General features: G+C 41.0%; 1 protein-coding gene across 3 annotated transcripts; it reads left to right on the top strand.

Moving 5' to 3' along the window:
* The first annotated feature begins 941 nt into the window (after window positions 1–941).
* Window positions 942–15,852, top strand: LOC310958100 (ETS-related transcription factor Elf-1-like). Of its 3 annotated transcripts, none has more exons than XM_083928911.1 (8): window positions 942–1,149; window positions 6,142–6,576; window positions 6,667–6,781; window positions 11,966–12,070; window positions 12,257–12,412; window positions 12,524–12,598; window positions 13,445–13,640; window positions 13,726–15,852. In XM_083928911.1, exons 2-8 carry the CDS (start codon window positions 6,517–6,519, stop codon window positions 14,336–14,338), a joined length of 1,320 nt encoding a protein of 439 aa, XP_083785037.1. In that variant the 5' UTR covers window positions 942–1,149; window positions 6,142–6,516; the 3' UTR covers window positions 14,339–15,852. The 3 variants fall into 3 exon arrangements, with proteins under 3 accessions (XP_083785037.1, XP_083785038.1, XP_083785039.1); XM_083928912.1 differs by lacking the exon at window positions 942–1,149 and adding an exon at window positions 3,467–3,622; XM_083928913.1 differs by lacking the exons at window positions 942–1,149; window positions 6,142–6,576; window positions 6,667–6,781 and adding an exon at window positions 8,480–8,608.
* The last annotated feature ends 206 nt before the right edge of the window (window positions 15,853–16,058 follow it).

A 16,058-nucleotide genomic window follows, 5' to 3' on the forward strand; every position in this document is an offset into this window, starting at 1 on the left:
AAGTGCTTCACATAAAACATTAAAAGCATTTGGAGAAATAACACATACAACATATACATTTAAAACGCATAAAAGGTCGTTTTTAAAACATAAAAGGTTACATTTACAGAAGTTACGGTGCAGTTTACTGAAAAGCAGCAGCAAATAGAAAAGTCTTCAGTCTTGAGTTAAAAGAACTGAGAGTTGCAGCAGACTGGAGGTTTGTTCCAGATTTGTGGAGCATAAAAACTGAACGCTGCCTCTCCATGTTTAGTCCTGACTCTGGGGACACAGAGCAGACCTGTCCTAGACGATCTGAGAGACAGCATGGCTGGCTGCAGGAGGACATTCTCATGGGAGAGAGCTGATGATGTCCAAGAAACAGTTACTGGGACTGATCACGTAGCCTGCACCAGACTGCTTAGTATCACTGAAACACACTGAGTGAAGGGTGTTCAGATTTTGGTTTATTAAAAAAATAGAGAGCGGACCTGGAAAGATTACTCACACTTGTTGTTCAGGGTGTTGGTGCAGAGTTTTGCCACTAGGGAGCATCAGGGACTGACACTTTATGCGTCTTTCTTTCTGTGTGTCTTTTTGTACCAATATTTCAGCCTATTTTTATATTTGCCAACATCAACATTAGCTGTACATGGCATCAAACAGAACCTCATTATAATGAAGTTCCTTGTCGTTTAGTTGAAGCTGACCTACTGATTTAATATCATGTGTAGTTGTTGTGTGCCTTTATTTAAACACTGGGCTGTTTGCGGACTGGTCTCTTGTCTATCTGCTGCTTTACATTGCAAATACGCCCGTGTTTACATTTGCTCCACACTGACAATGGTCACTATGGGTTACCTTGACTCACAACACAGGTAACCAATCAGAACTCACAGGGGGGGCAGTTATCCGGTGGAAAAAAAAGAGGAAGTAATAACTGGCATGGTCTGAAGGGAGGGGGAAAAAAATCAACACAATCTACACTAATCTAAAGCCTGTTTGGCACCTTTCTGGTGACTGAGAATTCGCAAGAGGAAACTGATCCCAGGTCTGTCAGCAGATGGTTCTCTGTTCGCCTAAAAGGGATGAGAACAATATCCGTTCCTCTTGTGGATCCTCCAGGCAGCTGCTGCTCTGCCACATACAGACACGAGCTATAAACACAAGGTAAGCCCACTGCTTCTTATTCCATGTACAGGCCCACTATACTCTGGTACTGACGAATACTCAACTCAGCAAAGGAAAAAAGGCCAGTAGTTCTCCTCGTGAGTGTTTGTTTCATGACATGTGCCGAAGGGAAAGTGAAAGTACTTTTTCTCAGAGAGTGTGTGAGCGTGTAGAAGCGCGGCTGTTTGACGCAGTTTAAACAACCTGCGAGAAATGTTTAGTAGCAACAAAAAATACCTGCTTAACCGCAAGCACATGTGCAAACCAGGAAAACTGTAAAAACAGAGGTGTGTTGTGACCACCATACACACACACACACACACACATGCCATATTTCACTGTGTTCATTTAACGAGGCCCTGTTACCGCAAGCAACAAGAGCGGCTTATCAGCTGCTCACTCACTTGCCATACTGTTATCAGCCTGGCCTATAGTACACACACACACACACACACACACACACACACACACACACACACACACACACACACACACACACACACACACACACACACACACACACACACACACACACACACACACACACACACACACACACACACACACACACACACACACACACACACACACACACACACACACACACACACACACTGGGGAATGAATGTTATGGGGGCTTATCAGTGTCCTTAGGGGCCTGGCAACCACTTCACAGACTCAGATCCCAGCACCGAGGCCACAGAGACGAACCTATGTGACCAGAGTGCTGATGAACACAGGCTCTGTGCAGTTAGTGGCTCCTCTCACAGAAGCAGCAGGCTGCGGGGCACGCCAACAATGGAAGTATGAAAGAAACGCAGCACAAAACACTGTATGCAAGCAGCATTCTTTATGTTTGGTGCTACATGTATTCGATGCCAAAAAAAAAGCATGGCAGCTTGCCATTCTCTCCATCCAGAGCCGGATTTTCTGGTTAGGAAGAGCTGGTAGCACGACAAACTGTCAGTAAAAGGATATAGAAAAAAAACTAAAACTTCTTTTTTAGTTAATCCAGATGTGATTTAGATTTACGCAGAGCATATTATGCTTTTCTTTATTTTCTGTCATACATATATAATGATTAGGACCCAGCCGATATGGGATCTTACGTTTTAATAATATGTTTGTCATTGCACAGCGACTGTACAATGAAATTTCAGTGCATCCCCTTCAGTGGTTTACAATAAAAGCACAATATAAAAAGATTAAAAGAACAAAAAAAACAACCATTAATTCAAAATTACCAACAAGATCAGTGAATAAATACATTTATAAATGGATAGTAGAAATATTGCACATTATATTGCACACTCCAGCAGACACATTTTTATATTGCACCACGAATTCTGTGTGTTTGTGTTGTGTGTGTGTGTGCGTGTGTAGTCAGACCTTTTTAACTAAGTAGAAGTAGTAAAACCACACTGTAGAAATACTCTGTTACATGTTATGTCCTGCATTCAAAATGTCATTTAAGTAAAAGTACAAAATTATTAGCATTAAAATGTGCTTAAAGTACAAAAAGTTAAATATTTAATATGCAGAATGGAACATTTCAGAATATTATGTTATCAGAGTATAATTATTGATAGATTAATGTAAATATCACTTTAATGGTGCAGCTGGGTGTAGCTTAATCTATAACAATGTATCCTATTTTTGTTTGTTGATAATATTTTGCATTAATAATGAGAGTCTGTAAAGTAAACACATCTCTCTGGAGCTGTAACTACTTTTTATTTGCTCATAAAATAGTGAAGAATGCCCGTCACATATTCCCAGAGCTCCAGAAGAGTCTTTAAGTTGCTTGTTTTTGTCTAAACAACAGTCAAAAAACCTAAATATAGTCAACTCACGATCATAGCTAGCAAATATTCATATTTAAGCAGCTGGAGCCAGAGAGTTTCTGATGTTTGCTTAAAAAATAATTTAAACAACTAACCAATTATGGAAGCTGTTACAGTTGTTGTTGATTTTTTGGGGTTAAGCTCTAATCTTTCCTCAAATCAAGCTTTACTGCATGCAGAACATTATCTTGTTTAAAAGGATTATTTCTCCTGCTTACATCTGTAAAGTATCCCTCCATTTCACTCGTGTCTCTCGTAAATCATCGAGCAGCAAATACAGAAGAAGAAGTTGAAAACGAGGAGGCCAGTGCTGGCAGATAATGTTGGCAGCGGTTTGGCACAGCAACTCAGGAAGCAGTGCCTCCTAACTGAGCTGTGCTTCCTGTGTGATAACTGACCCAAATATGTTGTGTCACTAACACACACACACACACACACACACACACACACACACACAAAGACAAAGAGGCATGCTCGGTAGCTGTGAGACTACCAAGATTGAGGATTAATGGGATTAAAATATAGGAGCAAAAAAGATTATATTTATTTCCTTGGAAGCGATTTGCTCACAGTGGGAGGTCTATTGTCACCTCAGTATTGGCGTGATCGTCAACAGAGGAGGGCTGAAAGTAAGTGCACGGTGCCAATACTGTTTACAACTTTAATCTGTCGTTCTGTAAAAAAAAAAACATGTTTTTTTTCATATTTGCTGAAACTGTTGCTACATCCTGACAGTACAATGAGAGATGCTCTGTGATAAGTCATGTAACTGTACCTTCTGCTCCTATAAAACTGTGAAACTAGGCAGTTGTTACTGTTTTGCATATTTGTCACATAAGGTGTTTTTAGAAACAGATTTGATGAGAAATTTTGTCCAGGCGGTTAATTTTGGCTGGACTTGGTCACAAACGTTCTCATTTTACTACTGAAGGGTACTAAAATCTGTTTCTGAAAACACTTTCTGCGAGAAAACAAAAAAGCAAAGCAGTAACAGAATAGAGTGGAGAATTCCCACCTTTGTATTTATAGGACCTCAATGTGAATTTCTGATGCATTCTAATGTATTCCTGTGGCAAAGAAGAATTATTTTCTGGTCCTTAACTGTGCCATGACCTTCACCAATATTGTTGGTGATACACGGGTCAAAGCGACCAATCAGATCAACGAAGCATATGACGTACTAACAGAGCGCCGAAGAAGAGAGTAAACAACATGTCGGTGAAGGATATACACATTATTCCTCGGAGAAAAGCCTCCAGTGCCATTTTTTGCTCTTCTTTCAGAGAAGGAATACTCTCTAATTCGGCTTCTCGCTACGTCACACTCAAGCCCCCACAACAGCGACTTCCTGGTTGAGCCAATAAAGAAGTGCCTAAAACTGCAGTTCTCCGAGTGTACACTAGGGGTAGTGTGCACAATAGAGCAGTTTCTCCTTGACCCCCATATTTAACAGCAAAATTAAACCTGTTTAAGGCCTGTTACATATCTCCATGACAACACTGAGGGGGGTGGAATTTTTGTACCAGGCTAGTTTTTATATTATTGGAAGTTAAAGTTTATGAATAATTAGGGGCACGGCATCTTGAGTGACAGCTGGCCCTCACTTCTCCTCGGAGGTAAACGTCAGCCAGATGGACGCATCTCCCTCCCCCCAACGTCACATACATGCCCTTTTTTGGTAAGAGGAATTGAGGCGGAGTCAAAGTCTGACAAGTTGGCGGCTCTCAGAGGCGAGTACGATTGGATCAAGATGAGAGAACGCACCTCGATGGAGACGCTACGTCCATTTCTTATACAGTCTATGGTCACACTAAAACCTGCCTCAAAACCAACGCTGATTGGACGTTCGCTTGGCAAATGGCTCCAAAAAATTTTCCGTCGCACGTTACCAGACTGATCTGAGAGTAAAATATAATGGAGCTTACAAGGCTAAGTCTCTAAATTTTTGGATAGAATATTCCTAATCAGCCCCGGCATACATATCTAGGACTGATACCAGACGATGTAATAGGTAAAGAATACATGTACCTGTTCAAGATCCTTTCTCTCGGGGCTAAAAAGGCCATTACAAGAATTCTGCTGAGAGCTGACCCACTTGGACTGAAACACTGGCTGGACATTGTAGAAGAAATTCAATCCATTGAACAAATGACCTTTAGTCTACTAATTAAATCCGCGCTATATACTGTACGATGGACAAAATGGTACCAAAATAGTACCAGCACACCTTCAAATCACTCATCAAAACCCATCCCTTCAGAATTGTCTTCAACCTCCAATAATCCACTATTTCATAAAATGTTTATTTCTTCACTACTTGTTTTTATATGTGCCTGCTTTTTAGCCGTTTTTTCATTTTACTCGTTTCTTGAATGTAGCCTACTTGCTTTTAATGTTCTTGAAAAGCGCTATACAAATAAAATGTATTACTATTATTACCATTATTATGTGAGAAAGTAGTGTGTTACACATTTCTCACATAATTACTATTATTATGTGAGAAAAAACATGTAATAATTACTATTATTATGTGAGAAAGTAGTGTGTACCCCCCTGTGTTTTTGTAGTTTTGTACCTGTTTCTGTTCATTTGATTGAAGGAAAAAAAACTAATTATCATGGCCAGAGGAAGCAAAGAAAAACAAGTGACGAGGGCAGAGTAATGGGGAGTAGAGAAGAGGAGTTTGTAGTTTTTGTCCTGAACGGGCCCTTCGCAGTCATGTTGTAAGGAATGTGAATGTAACGCCCCTAAAACCTTGAATGTTGTGGATAGACATTATGTTTCGAGTTCAACACCAGCTGCCTCCCCCTACTCTTACCACACACACATCAACACACACACACACCAACACACACACAGCCCGGGCACACATTGCAGTGCAAACGCTTCCTTCCTGTTGCTGGTTTGGCCTCTTTTAGAAGCAAGATAAGAGCAAAAAAAAACAAACCTGACACATATGAAAGAGGGAGGCAAACTGAGCTGTTTTTTTCTGCGTCTCAGATGCGAGTGAACACATTCTCTTTATTTGGATGTTTTATTTAAAAGTCTAACTCGTGATATCCACTTCAGGTGTGGTGCTCTCGCTTTGTGTTTTGTCTCTGACGGCTCACACATTTGCTCTCGTTTCTCTCTCGTTCTTATCTGGCAGGTTCAGTGAGACCACAGGACAGTTTAAGCGGCCCCCACTTCCTCATCGAGAGTCGAAGCAGAGCGAGCGAACACGAGTTTCCTGTGACGCCTCTGTGTCTCTGGTCAATTAGTTTACTCACATCTCTCTTCCACTGTTGAATTGTGCTGCATGGAAAGAGACTGGCCTCGTCGTGTATCCGGTGGGGGAGCCTTCTGGTAGATCGTCACTGACAGTCAGTCGCTGTTCATCTGAGGATTCTCTCCAAAACAAAAACTGGATCTGCCGGGAAACAAAAACACATCAGACCTGTTCCTTTATCAAGAGTCTTCAGAGGAAAGCTGCGATGCTTTCTCCACGCAGTTAAAGTTGTGTGTGGGTTTGGGATATTCAGCCATGCTGCAGCAGTCAGAGCTCATCTTTGACTTTGCCAGTGACCATGTCAACATGTCACAGGTGAGTGAATGTTAAAGATACGATGCCTCGTGATGAAACCAAGCTGGTATGTGATGCAACACACGTTTGACAATTTAATTTTCTTTGCAGATGGGGGGTTACTCAGATTACCCCGCAGTGATTGTGGAGCAGGTTCCCCATCCACACCTGCTCTCATATGCAGGTCTAGCCTGTGAACAGTCAAATCACCAGCAGCTGTTCAAAGGTCAGTGCGTACAACACACACACACACGCGCACACACGCACACACGCACACACACACACACACACACACACACACACACACACACACACACACACACACACACTCACTCACTCACACTTATTTAAGTCCTACTGAGAAGTACATTTACTCAAGTACTGTGCTAAAGTACAATTTTAAGGTACTTGTACTTTCTACTTCTTCTCCATTAGGTTTCAGAGGAAATAATCTACTTCCTACTCCACTACATTTATTTAGTAACTTCTGTTTCTAGTTACAGATTCAGATTATTAATATAAAATATTATCAGCAAATAAAATAGGATATATTGTTAAAGATGAAGCTAAACAGCAGCATATAAAGTGAATAAAATTAGCCCTATATTTATCAGCTGCAACATTTAAGTGATATTTATATTCATCTGTTAATAATTATAATCCAGAAAATATATTAGTGTGAAACAGGTGAATCTGTATAATTAGTACTTTTATTTATTGTACTTTATAATACAAGTTTTTCTTGTCATGTGCACAGTAAAGAAACATGTTCCCCTGTACAACAAAGTTCTCCATTTGTTGTCCACAGAATGTCAAACAATGTAAAATCTATGTAAAAAAAAGGAAGAAAAGATAATGATAAAATAATCCAAAACAAAGCCAATTTAAAAAGCAGCATGTGACAGATCAATAAAATAATAAAAACAGTGCAAATGTAAACAGTGCAATTTTGCATGTGCAAACTGTACAGTCATAAAATGTAGTCCATCGGCTGTTTAGGAGTCTGATTTCAGTTAGTATTACATGACTTAAAGGTTGAATGTGGAGAATGAGCAGAACACCGCCATCTAGTGTCTCAAGATAGTGGTCGCAACAACAAAATATAATTCCAGCAGTCGGGTTTCCAGGTTGGTCAGACCCGGCCCAGTAGCCTACAGGAGACAAGAGTCTGTTTGCACCTGCCCCGTCCGGCAAATCACACCATTTAAACAAGTATTAGAGGAGTTCAACTGACAGTTAGCGTTAGCCGTTACAGCTAAGTTAACATGAAAGTTAGCTTACCAATCCATTGGGCGTGTGTTTTAATGCCGTTGAACTCTTTTATCTCTGTCCATGAAATGAATGCTCAGCCTATACTGACTCTGGTTTTTGCCGGTCTCCGGTCACTCAGCTACTGTGACAAATAAGCAGCTGCAGGATTGGCAAACTCCATTTCACCCAGTGCCGAACAACAGTCAACCCTGGCAACGCGCAATGCCTAACGCTATTGGCTGCTACAATGTAAACAGAACGTGACAGAAAGTCATTGTGATTGTAAAATATTATTACAGACTAAATGTCTTTTTTATAGAAAAGCAATACTTTCTGTACCCCTCAAAACGCCCGTGGATGTATTTTTTTAAATAAAAATATAGCTTTTATTGAAGATTCTACATATTTAACCTTTAAATATGGCAGTTAAGTGCAATTTGTGCTGATACTTTTGTACTTTTACATTTTGAATGCAGGACTTACTTACCTACTCGTGACAGAGTATTTCTACAGTGTGGTATCACTACTTTTACTTATGTTAAAGCTCTGAGTACTTTTGTTTTTAGTGTCACCACCAGTCAATAAAGCATGGGACTGCACACTGCGCATGCGCGGCCGCATCCCTCCCTCGCACATGGACCATCCTCCGCAAAAAAAAAAAAAGTCAGGAAGTGAAACAAAACATTCCTGGCTTGTGTCTGGGAAAAGACCGTTAATGAATCATATTAGGATGTAGACGTGGTCACTCCGGGCTACAGCACACATGCTATGGCTTGTTTCTCACCAGTGCTGGGAATCAAAAGTAAGTTTTATCACCGTCCTGGGTTGTTTCACCGACTTATTGTGGCTGGAGTTGTGCATGGCGAGGCTCGGTAGCTAACAGTTAACTGACAGCGATTCACTTCAGAATTACAACGGTTTCGTGGACAGCAACTTACCCGCAGTGTTTCTGTAAACGTGGTTGTTTGATGTGTCGGGTCGTTTGTTGAGTTTTTTCAGCGGCAGAAAGTGTTTTGAGCTCAAAAACAAACAGCTGTTTTAACGTTAGCTCGCTTCTGCACGAGCCTGATCACGGCACATAAATAAATGCGCGTTAAACAAAAAATAGTCCCACCTTTTTTTGCCAGGGTTACTGCGGGGGTCCGCCAAATTGTTTAATAATCTTTGTAACGTATTATTAGCAAATACATTTGTGAAAAATACATTTACACAACATTGATGATAAGCTCACTGGCTTATATACATTTATATATATTATAGACTTTTTCAAAGTTGTAAACAAACATTATAAATGTTTCCAAGTTTTATTCTTGTTGCAGTGAATGTGAATGACATCAGCTGACAGGAAGTTAACAAGGAACCAAGGCTGTTGCATAGCAATTGAATTCTGTTGAAAAGGTCAGTTAGGTATTCACTGACGTAGTCACTGAGGTTTTCACTAAGGTAGTAACTAAGGTAGTCACTTGGGTAGTTACTAAGGTTTTCACTAAGGTTGTCACTAAGGTTGTCACTAAGGTTGTCACTAAGGTAGTCGCTAAGGTTGTCACTAAGGTTGTCACTAAGGTTATCACTAAGGTTGTCACTAAGGTAGCGAAGGTAGTCACTTGGGTAGTCACTAAGGTTGTCACTGAGGTAGCTAAGGTAGTCACTTGGGTAGTCACTAAGGTTGTCACTGAGGTAGCTAAGGTAGCAAAGGTAGTCACTAAGGTTGTCACTAAGGTTGTCACTAAGGTTGTCACTAAGGTTGTCACTAAGGTTGTCACTAAGGTTGTCACTAAGGTTGTCACTAAGGTAGTCACTAAGGTAGTCACTAAGGTAGCGAAGGTAGTCACTTGGGTAGTCACTAAGGTTGTCACTAAGGTAGCGAAGGTAGTCACTTGGGTAGTCACTAAGGTTGTCACTGAGGTAGCTAAGGTAGCAAAGGTAGTCACTAAGGTTGTCACTAAGGTTGTCACTAAGGTTGTCACTAAGGTTGTCACTAAGGTTGTCACTAAGGTTGTCACTAAGGTAGTCACTAAGGTAGCCACTACGGTAGCGAAGGTAGTCACTAAGGTAGCGAAGGTAGCCACTAAGGTAGTCACTGAGGTAGCCACTAAGGTAGCCATAAAGATAGTCACTAAGGTAGCCACTAAGGTAGCCACTAAGGTAGCCACCAAGGTAGTCACTGAGGTAGCCACTAAGGTAGCCATAAAGATAGTCACTAAGGTAGCCACTAAGGTAGCCACTAAGGTAGCCACTAAGGTAGCCACCAAGGTAGTCACCAAGGTAGCCACTAAGGTAGCCACTAAGATAGTCTCTGAAGTAGTCACTTAGGTTGTCACTGAGGTAGCCACTAAGGTAGCCACAAAGATAGTCACCAAGGTAGCCACTAAGGTAGCCACAAAGATAGTCACCAAGATAGCCACTAAGGTAGTCACTAAGGTAGCCACTAATGTTGTCACTAAGTTAGCCATGCACAGATACAATTGAGCAGAAAGATTCAATGTGCCTTCCAAATGTATGTTTAACATTAACATATGATGTATAAATATGTTAATAATGATCATTGTAATATCTTGTATTGTGAGCACCATAAAGAGCTGTGTGTATAGGCTTTAGAAAATACTTTTTGTCACATCTCTTTATTCTATTTTTCCAATGTTTATGGCTTTGGCAATCATTTTGTTCCTAATGTATTTGTATAATTCCTGTTGAAAAAATGCCCCTAAACAAACATCGGATAAAGGGGAAAAAATTGACCCCAAGATTTTGAAAACAAAACATACGTTTAGGAAAACATCCTAATCTTTCATTAAACCGTCATTCTAGTTTCATCCAGTTAATTTAATTCCCATTTCTGGCTGTAAAACAGTGCTGTTACATGATTATACACTGATAATATGCTTTTGATTTAATCATGTTTCCTGTATGCATTTTAATCTGGGCTCAATTAAAAAAAAAAAACAGCACTGTTATGCTCTAATTTTAAACTGTATTTTCTGTAAATCTTCCTTCACTGCATGGGTCCTAATTTAAAGTATCACACACTATCAGGGGTCAGGGCATTCACTGTCACTGTCAGACATTTTGAAGGAGACAGACACAGATGCAGCAGACAGATTTTATCATATGCTTTATTTTCATTTTTAACAATTGACTGTAACATTCGTAAATATGTAATAATCTGTTTTTCTTCGGATGACATTCATTTCGTAACTAATAGTGTTTGAGGGGAAATATGTTGACATTTTGCTGTGATATTTTATTCTTGGAGTCCCCGGGGACCCCAGTCGATAGTCTGGTAAATGTGTTTGTAGGATGAGGATTAAAGGGTGAATTAAACTGAATTACAAAACAGAACAAATTTTTTTCTCTCTTTTTATCTAATGCAGCAATTTCCAATCAGGGTACCCCGGCAGTTACCATTGGGTACATGGAAAGGTTGTGGAGCTAATTGGAGCTATCTAGTATATTTATCACCACAATAACCAGTAATATTCCAGCTGTGACATTATGCAAACTGAACACCTCACTTTCTTACCAAAAGGAGTCCGCGCCTCAGCCTCAAATTTTGGAATTGAAAGGTTGAAATGGCTAAAAGTAAATCACAGTAAACGATCCCCCCCCCCCCCCCCCCCCCGATTGCACACCAGCCCACCTCCTCACTGACTGATGAGGATTTGCACTAATAACTTATAATATATTGTACCCTTTTGTAAATATACATTTTAAACACTTTTAAAAGCTTGTTTTCCCGCTATTTGCCAGCTGCTGCCTACTGACTTTGTCTTTGTTTTTCTGTTTCTATTGTCATTTTATTTATTGTTTTGATATGTGTACAGGAGAAGCCATACAACATTTAATTGTTCTAAGTATAATGACAATAAAGATAATTCTGATTCTAATAAATTATTGTGTCGCCTTTGGTTAGGGTTATCCAGATAATAAAATCATATCAGAATAAGAAATACTTAAATAATCCCAGGGGGAAATCGTTTAAATCAAATATCAGTATGCAGCAGAAGGTTCAGAGGCACATATCGTATAATGTAAAATAAACCCAAAGGCATATGGGTGGCTAGATATCTATTGTTGAGAGGATGTTTTACGTAATGACTGTAACCTCCTCCACCTGCTAAAAGAATGTTTTGTATGTTCCTCCCCTCTCTGTGGTCTGCAGTGGAGCAGTGTGAAAATGGGGAGGAAGAGATCATGGAGACACTTGTTGCTGCAGACTCGCTTCTCAACATGGACTGCCCTGACACCCTCTCCCTGGAACACTACTGTAAGCCAACACGAATAAACGCACACCTGAGTTGACACTGCTCACATGCACACTGACAGAGTGGAGACGCCCCGATAAATCCTCACCGCTGCTTTTTGACGAAGTCTGACTGTGAGATGTTATTTTTAGCTACGGTGATCACAGTGCTGTTCTCTTTCATTAAATCTGTTTATGCCCCCCCTGCAGCCCAGACCTTCTTACCATCTCTGGGTGATGTCATCACTACTCCCGTTACCCAGGTGACCGTGTCAGCAGAGGGGATTGTGGGAGCTGTTGATCACCCTCAGTGGCACACGTTGCAAACAAAGAAGCCTGCCGCACAGCTGCAGTCCAAGAAGAAAGGTCCGTCAGTTTCTGAGTTATCAGCTTATGTGAAACTAAAATAATGTCAATAATTGTGCAATTATATGGAATATCTTGTACATGACCTGCTTTTATTCTTCAAATACTCAGGGCGAAAACCTAGACATAGAAGGGCAGAGTCTCCTACACCTGACATTATTGTGAAGAAGGACAAATACAACAAAGGTACTGTAACACATAACACAAATAGTTCAGCCATGCATCATACTTCAATCATGATTCTGAACAAGCACCAGGGTCATCTTTACATCAAAATAATGACGAGCATTCTCACTAGGTCAGACCTAAGCCTCTTTCACACACGTGCACTGCAAACCTGAAACGATCTCGACATTAGCCGGCCGTTCATTTTGGTTTACCCTCCCGGCTCCCTAGTACAAAACTGGAACATCCCTGAGTGAGCCCACATGTTGAAAACAGCAGCGGAGATCGAAAGGAGTGTGTTGATGATGTTTATGTCATGAAATCAAACCTCCAACGGTGAAGATGGAGGGATATTACACGAAGAAGGCAACAAAAATGTCTAAACTGGAGAGAGAATGAGATCGAGATTCAGGAACTAAAATCATCAGAAAAATTGCTAGAGTCTTGGTTGTTCATAACTAAATTAAGAGATCAGCAGAGTGTAATCATCATGTCTTGCCTTCTTCTACGCTGTACCCAGGCCTAAACCCTCTGTTCGTTTCCAGTAAGTGAGAACGCAATTGACATTGGGAATCTTCGGTTGTGTGCCGCATGTGTAAAAGAGAAATGTCACCGAACATGATTCTACTGACATTGTCCGGGGTTCACATGTGAAAACAGGTCTACAAACTTTCAATGACATTTTTAGATCAGCGACAGTCTAAATTCAATGCAGCATAAAGGCTGCAGGGGTACATTTAAAGAGAGATCAGAGAGAGATGTGGATCACAGGGGACGAGTCACTTGCAACACAACTTTTACAAATCATTTCCCATGTTGTGTCTTTGTCGTTCCTTTTCTGTCATGTTTCCTGTGTTTGTGCTTCAGGAGGAAACACACTGTACCTGTGGCAGTTCCTGATGGAGTTGCTGCAGGACCGAAAGGTTTGCCCTCGTTACATTAAGTGGACCAATCCCCAGGCAGGAATCTTTAAGTTGGTCAACTCAAAAGCAGTGGCCAGACTCTGGGGAAAACACAAGAACAAGCCAGATATGAATTATGAGACAATGGGCAGAGCTCTCAGGTAATCGAATATGTTCATGCCTTTACATTGAAGAAAGTATTTGTATGGTTTGTTTTAGTAATGCTAAACCTTTGTGCTCATGTAGGTACTACTACCAGAGAGGCATACTGAATAAGGTTGAAGGCCAGCGTCTCGTGTACCAGTTCACCTCCCTGCCCAAAGATATGATTTATATCACAGATGGAGATGGCATCAAAGAGGAAGAAGACGACTATCACGACGACAATAGCGGCAACGATGAAGGTGTGAGCGATGACTCCGATGACAGCACTATACCTTCTAGTGACCAATCAGTGGAGGAGGAAGATTCACACCCACCACAGAAGAAAGCATCATCCAGCTTTGTGCGAGCTCCAGCTACCCCGCGCACCAGGCCGGCTCCCAGGCCCTCAGGCCAGCGCGATACCGCCCTGCGGCCCACCAGCACCAGCTTGATCCAGGAGCAGCATTTGCCTATTGTGTCCGCTGAGATGCTGCGGACCCTCCAGAACCTGCAGAAGGTCCAGTCCCTGCAGCCCGCGGGTCACGCCTCGGTGTTCAAAACGGCTCAGCTGCTGGGGAGTCTGTGTGAGCGACAGGCTGCTGCAGAGGTGGCTGTAGACAGTGACGGTGCGCGGGATGAAAAGTCACACCCGGGACTCAAAGCTATAAAAGTGGAGACTCCCCTGCTGGTGACCCTAACTAGCTCTGACCAATAGAAAAGAACAATCACCCCCCTAAACACACATGCACATACACTCCACTGACTCAGGACCAGTTACAGAGCTGCACTTTGCTGTGGCAATGTCTTCACACCAAGGCCTTTATGTCTTAAGTGTGTATGGATGGTAGTATTGATCTAGGATTATTTTTGTATTTTCAATTATATTATTAGTTGTTAACAAAAGTAATTCTAGATCACCACTTCCTCCTTGACATCTGAGTTGGCAGGAAAAACTGCTAGGAACCAAAACCTCACAGCATTTAGCAGTTATTTCCTAAGAGACTCTTAAAGCTCACGTGCTTTATCTCGGCCTTCTGTTCTTATCTCTAGCTGTTAACCGTAGAACACACCAAAGACAGACATGCACTGGAACCTACAGCCTCTCTGCACCTTTCCGCAGACACGCCCTCTGCTTGCACTTCACCTGGAGCAGATCAACTGATCCACACACTGTGCCCTCCTTTTCTGCCTTTACTCGAGCTCTTTCCAACTCCTTTTTTGTTTTTTTTACAATCACATGCTGAACCATTCCTTTGCCTTGAAAATGGCTTTGCACTAATGTTTACCCCTGCTGTATGTTTCTTCTCTGATAGTGCCTGACGATCTCAGTCCATCCTCTCCCCGCTTCCTGTGTTTCTGGTAATTATGAGGTTATTGAGGGAAAACATTCCATATTATTCTTGTTGGGTTTTTTTTAAGATTACTGAATTATGTTTGTGAATTGTTGAAAACAAGGGATCACTGTTATTTCTAGAATAGTAATTTAGCACTGCTGCTGTTGATGTATCCACAGTGGAACTTGCTTTTTGTTGACAATCACCAGTGAAATTACCTTTTTATTTAGCTACATTGCCTCCTGTAGCGTCATACCGCTACTATTTAGCCTTTCTGCTATGCACACATTCTGTTTTATATGAATATAAATGCATATATGGACCTCTAAAGCCTTGGTATCTCTAACTATTGTGTGTTATATACTGTATGTCTGTGAACATGCTTGACTTTGTGCCTTGTTGCCATTTTCTCCCTCAGGTTCGCACAAAATTAGTTTTACTGCACAGACTGTGTACTCTATGCAAGGAGTAAAACAGCTGGCCCTTTTATAATGAAGTAGTGCTGAGTTCAGTGTTTTCCCTTCAGTTGGTCTTAGTTCAGCCTCACAAACCTCACTCCAAATGAAAACTAAGTTTGTAAGATTTAGGTCGGCTTCTGTGAGGCTGAACTTGGTTTAGGAGATGCTTGTAAACTGTGCCTTTGCCCCCCCAGTGAACCCTATGCAAAACTGTTTTCACTTTATTACTGAGTCAACCATTGATTTGGAATCTCCTCACTTTGCTTTATCCAGAGGTGTCTCAATACTGTAAGTTTTGCTGATGATATGTAAGCTTGTAGCAGAGGGAGAAGTGAAGTTTCTGTTGCCTTATTTCGGTGTGTTTGCTTTCATGCAGCCTGGAGGTGTTGAAAAGATGATGGTCTGTTATATGAAATAAAATTAATTTTGTCATTGTCTGTGTGAAGTTTGGCGCTCGTTTTTTCACCCTCATTTAGTAGATACTTGAATTATTTTATCTGCCGCTATCAATTTCCATTCTGATTGGATAAAACAATAAAAAAATATTCTACATTGTTTGAAATTAGCTTTCAATTTAAATTGCTGAAATAAAGAACAGGATTGGCCATTATTAAAATTCAACCATTTGGCCTTAGTGTGGTAC

Source organism: Echiichthys vipera (assembly GCF_963691815.1).
Source record: "Echiichthys vipera genome assembly, chromosome: 15".
Lineage (NCBI taxonomy): Eukaryota > Metazoa > Chordata > Actinopteri > Perciformes > Trachinidae > Echiichthys > Echiichthys vipera.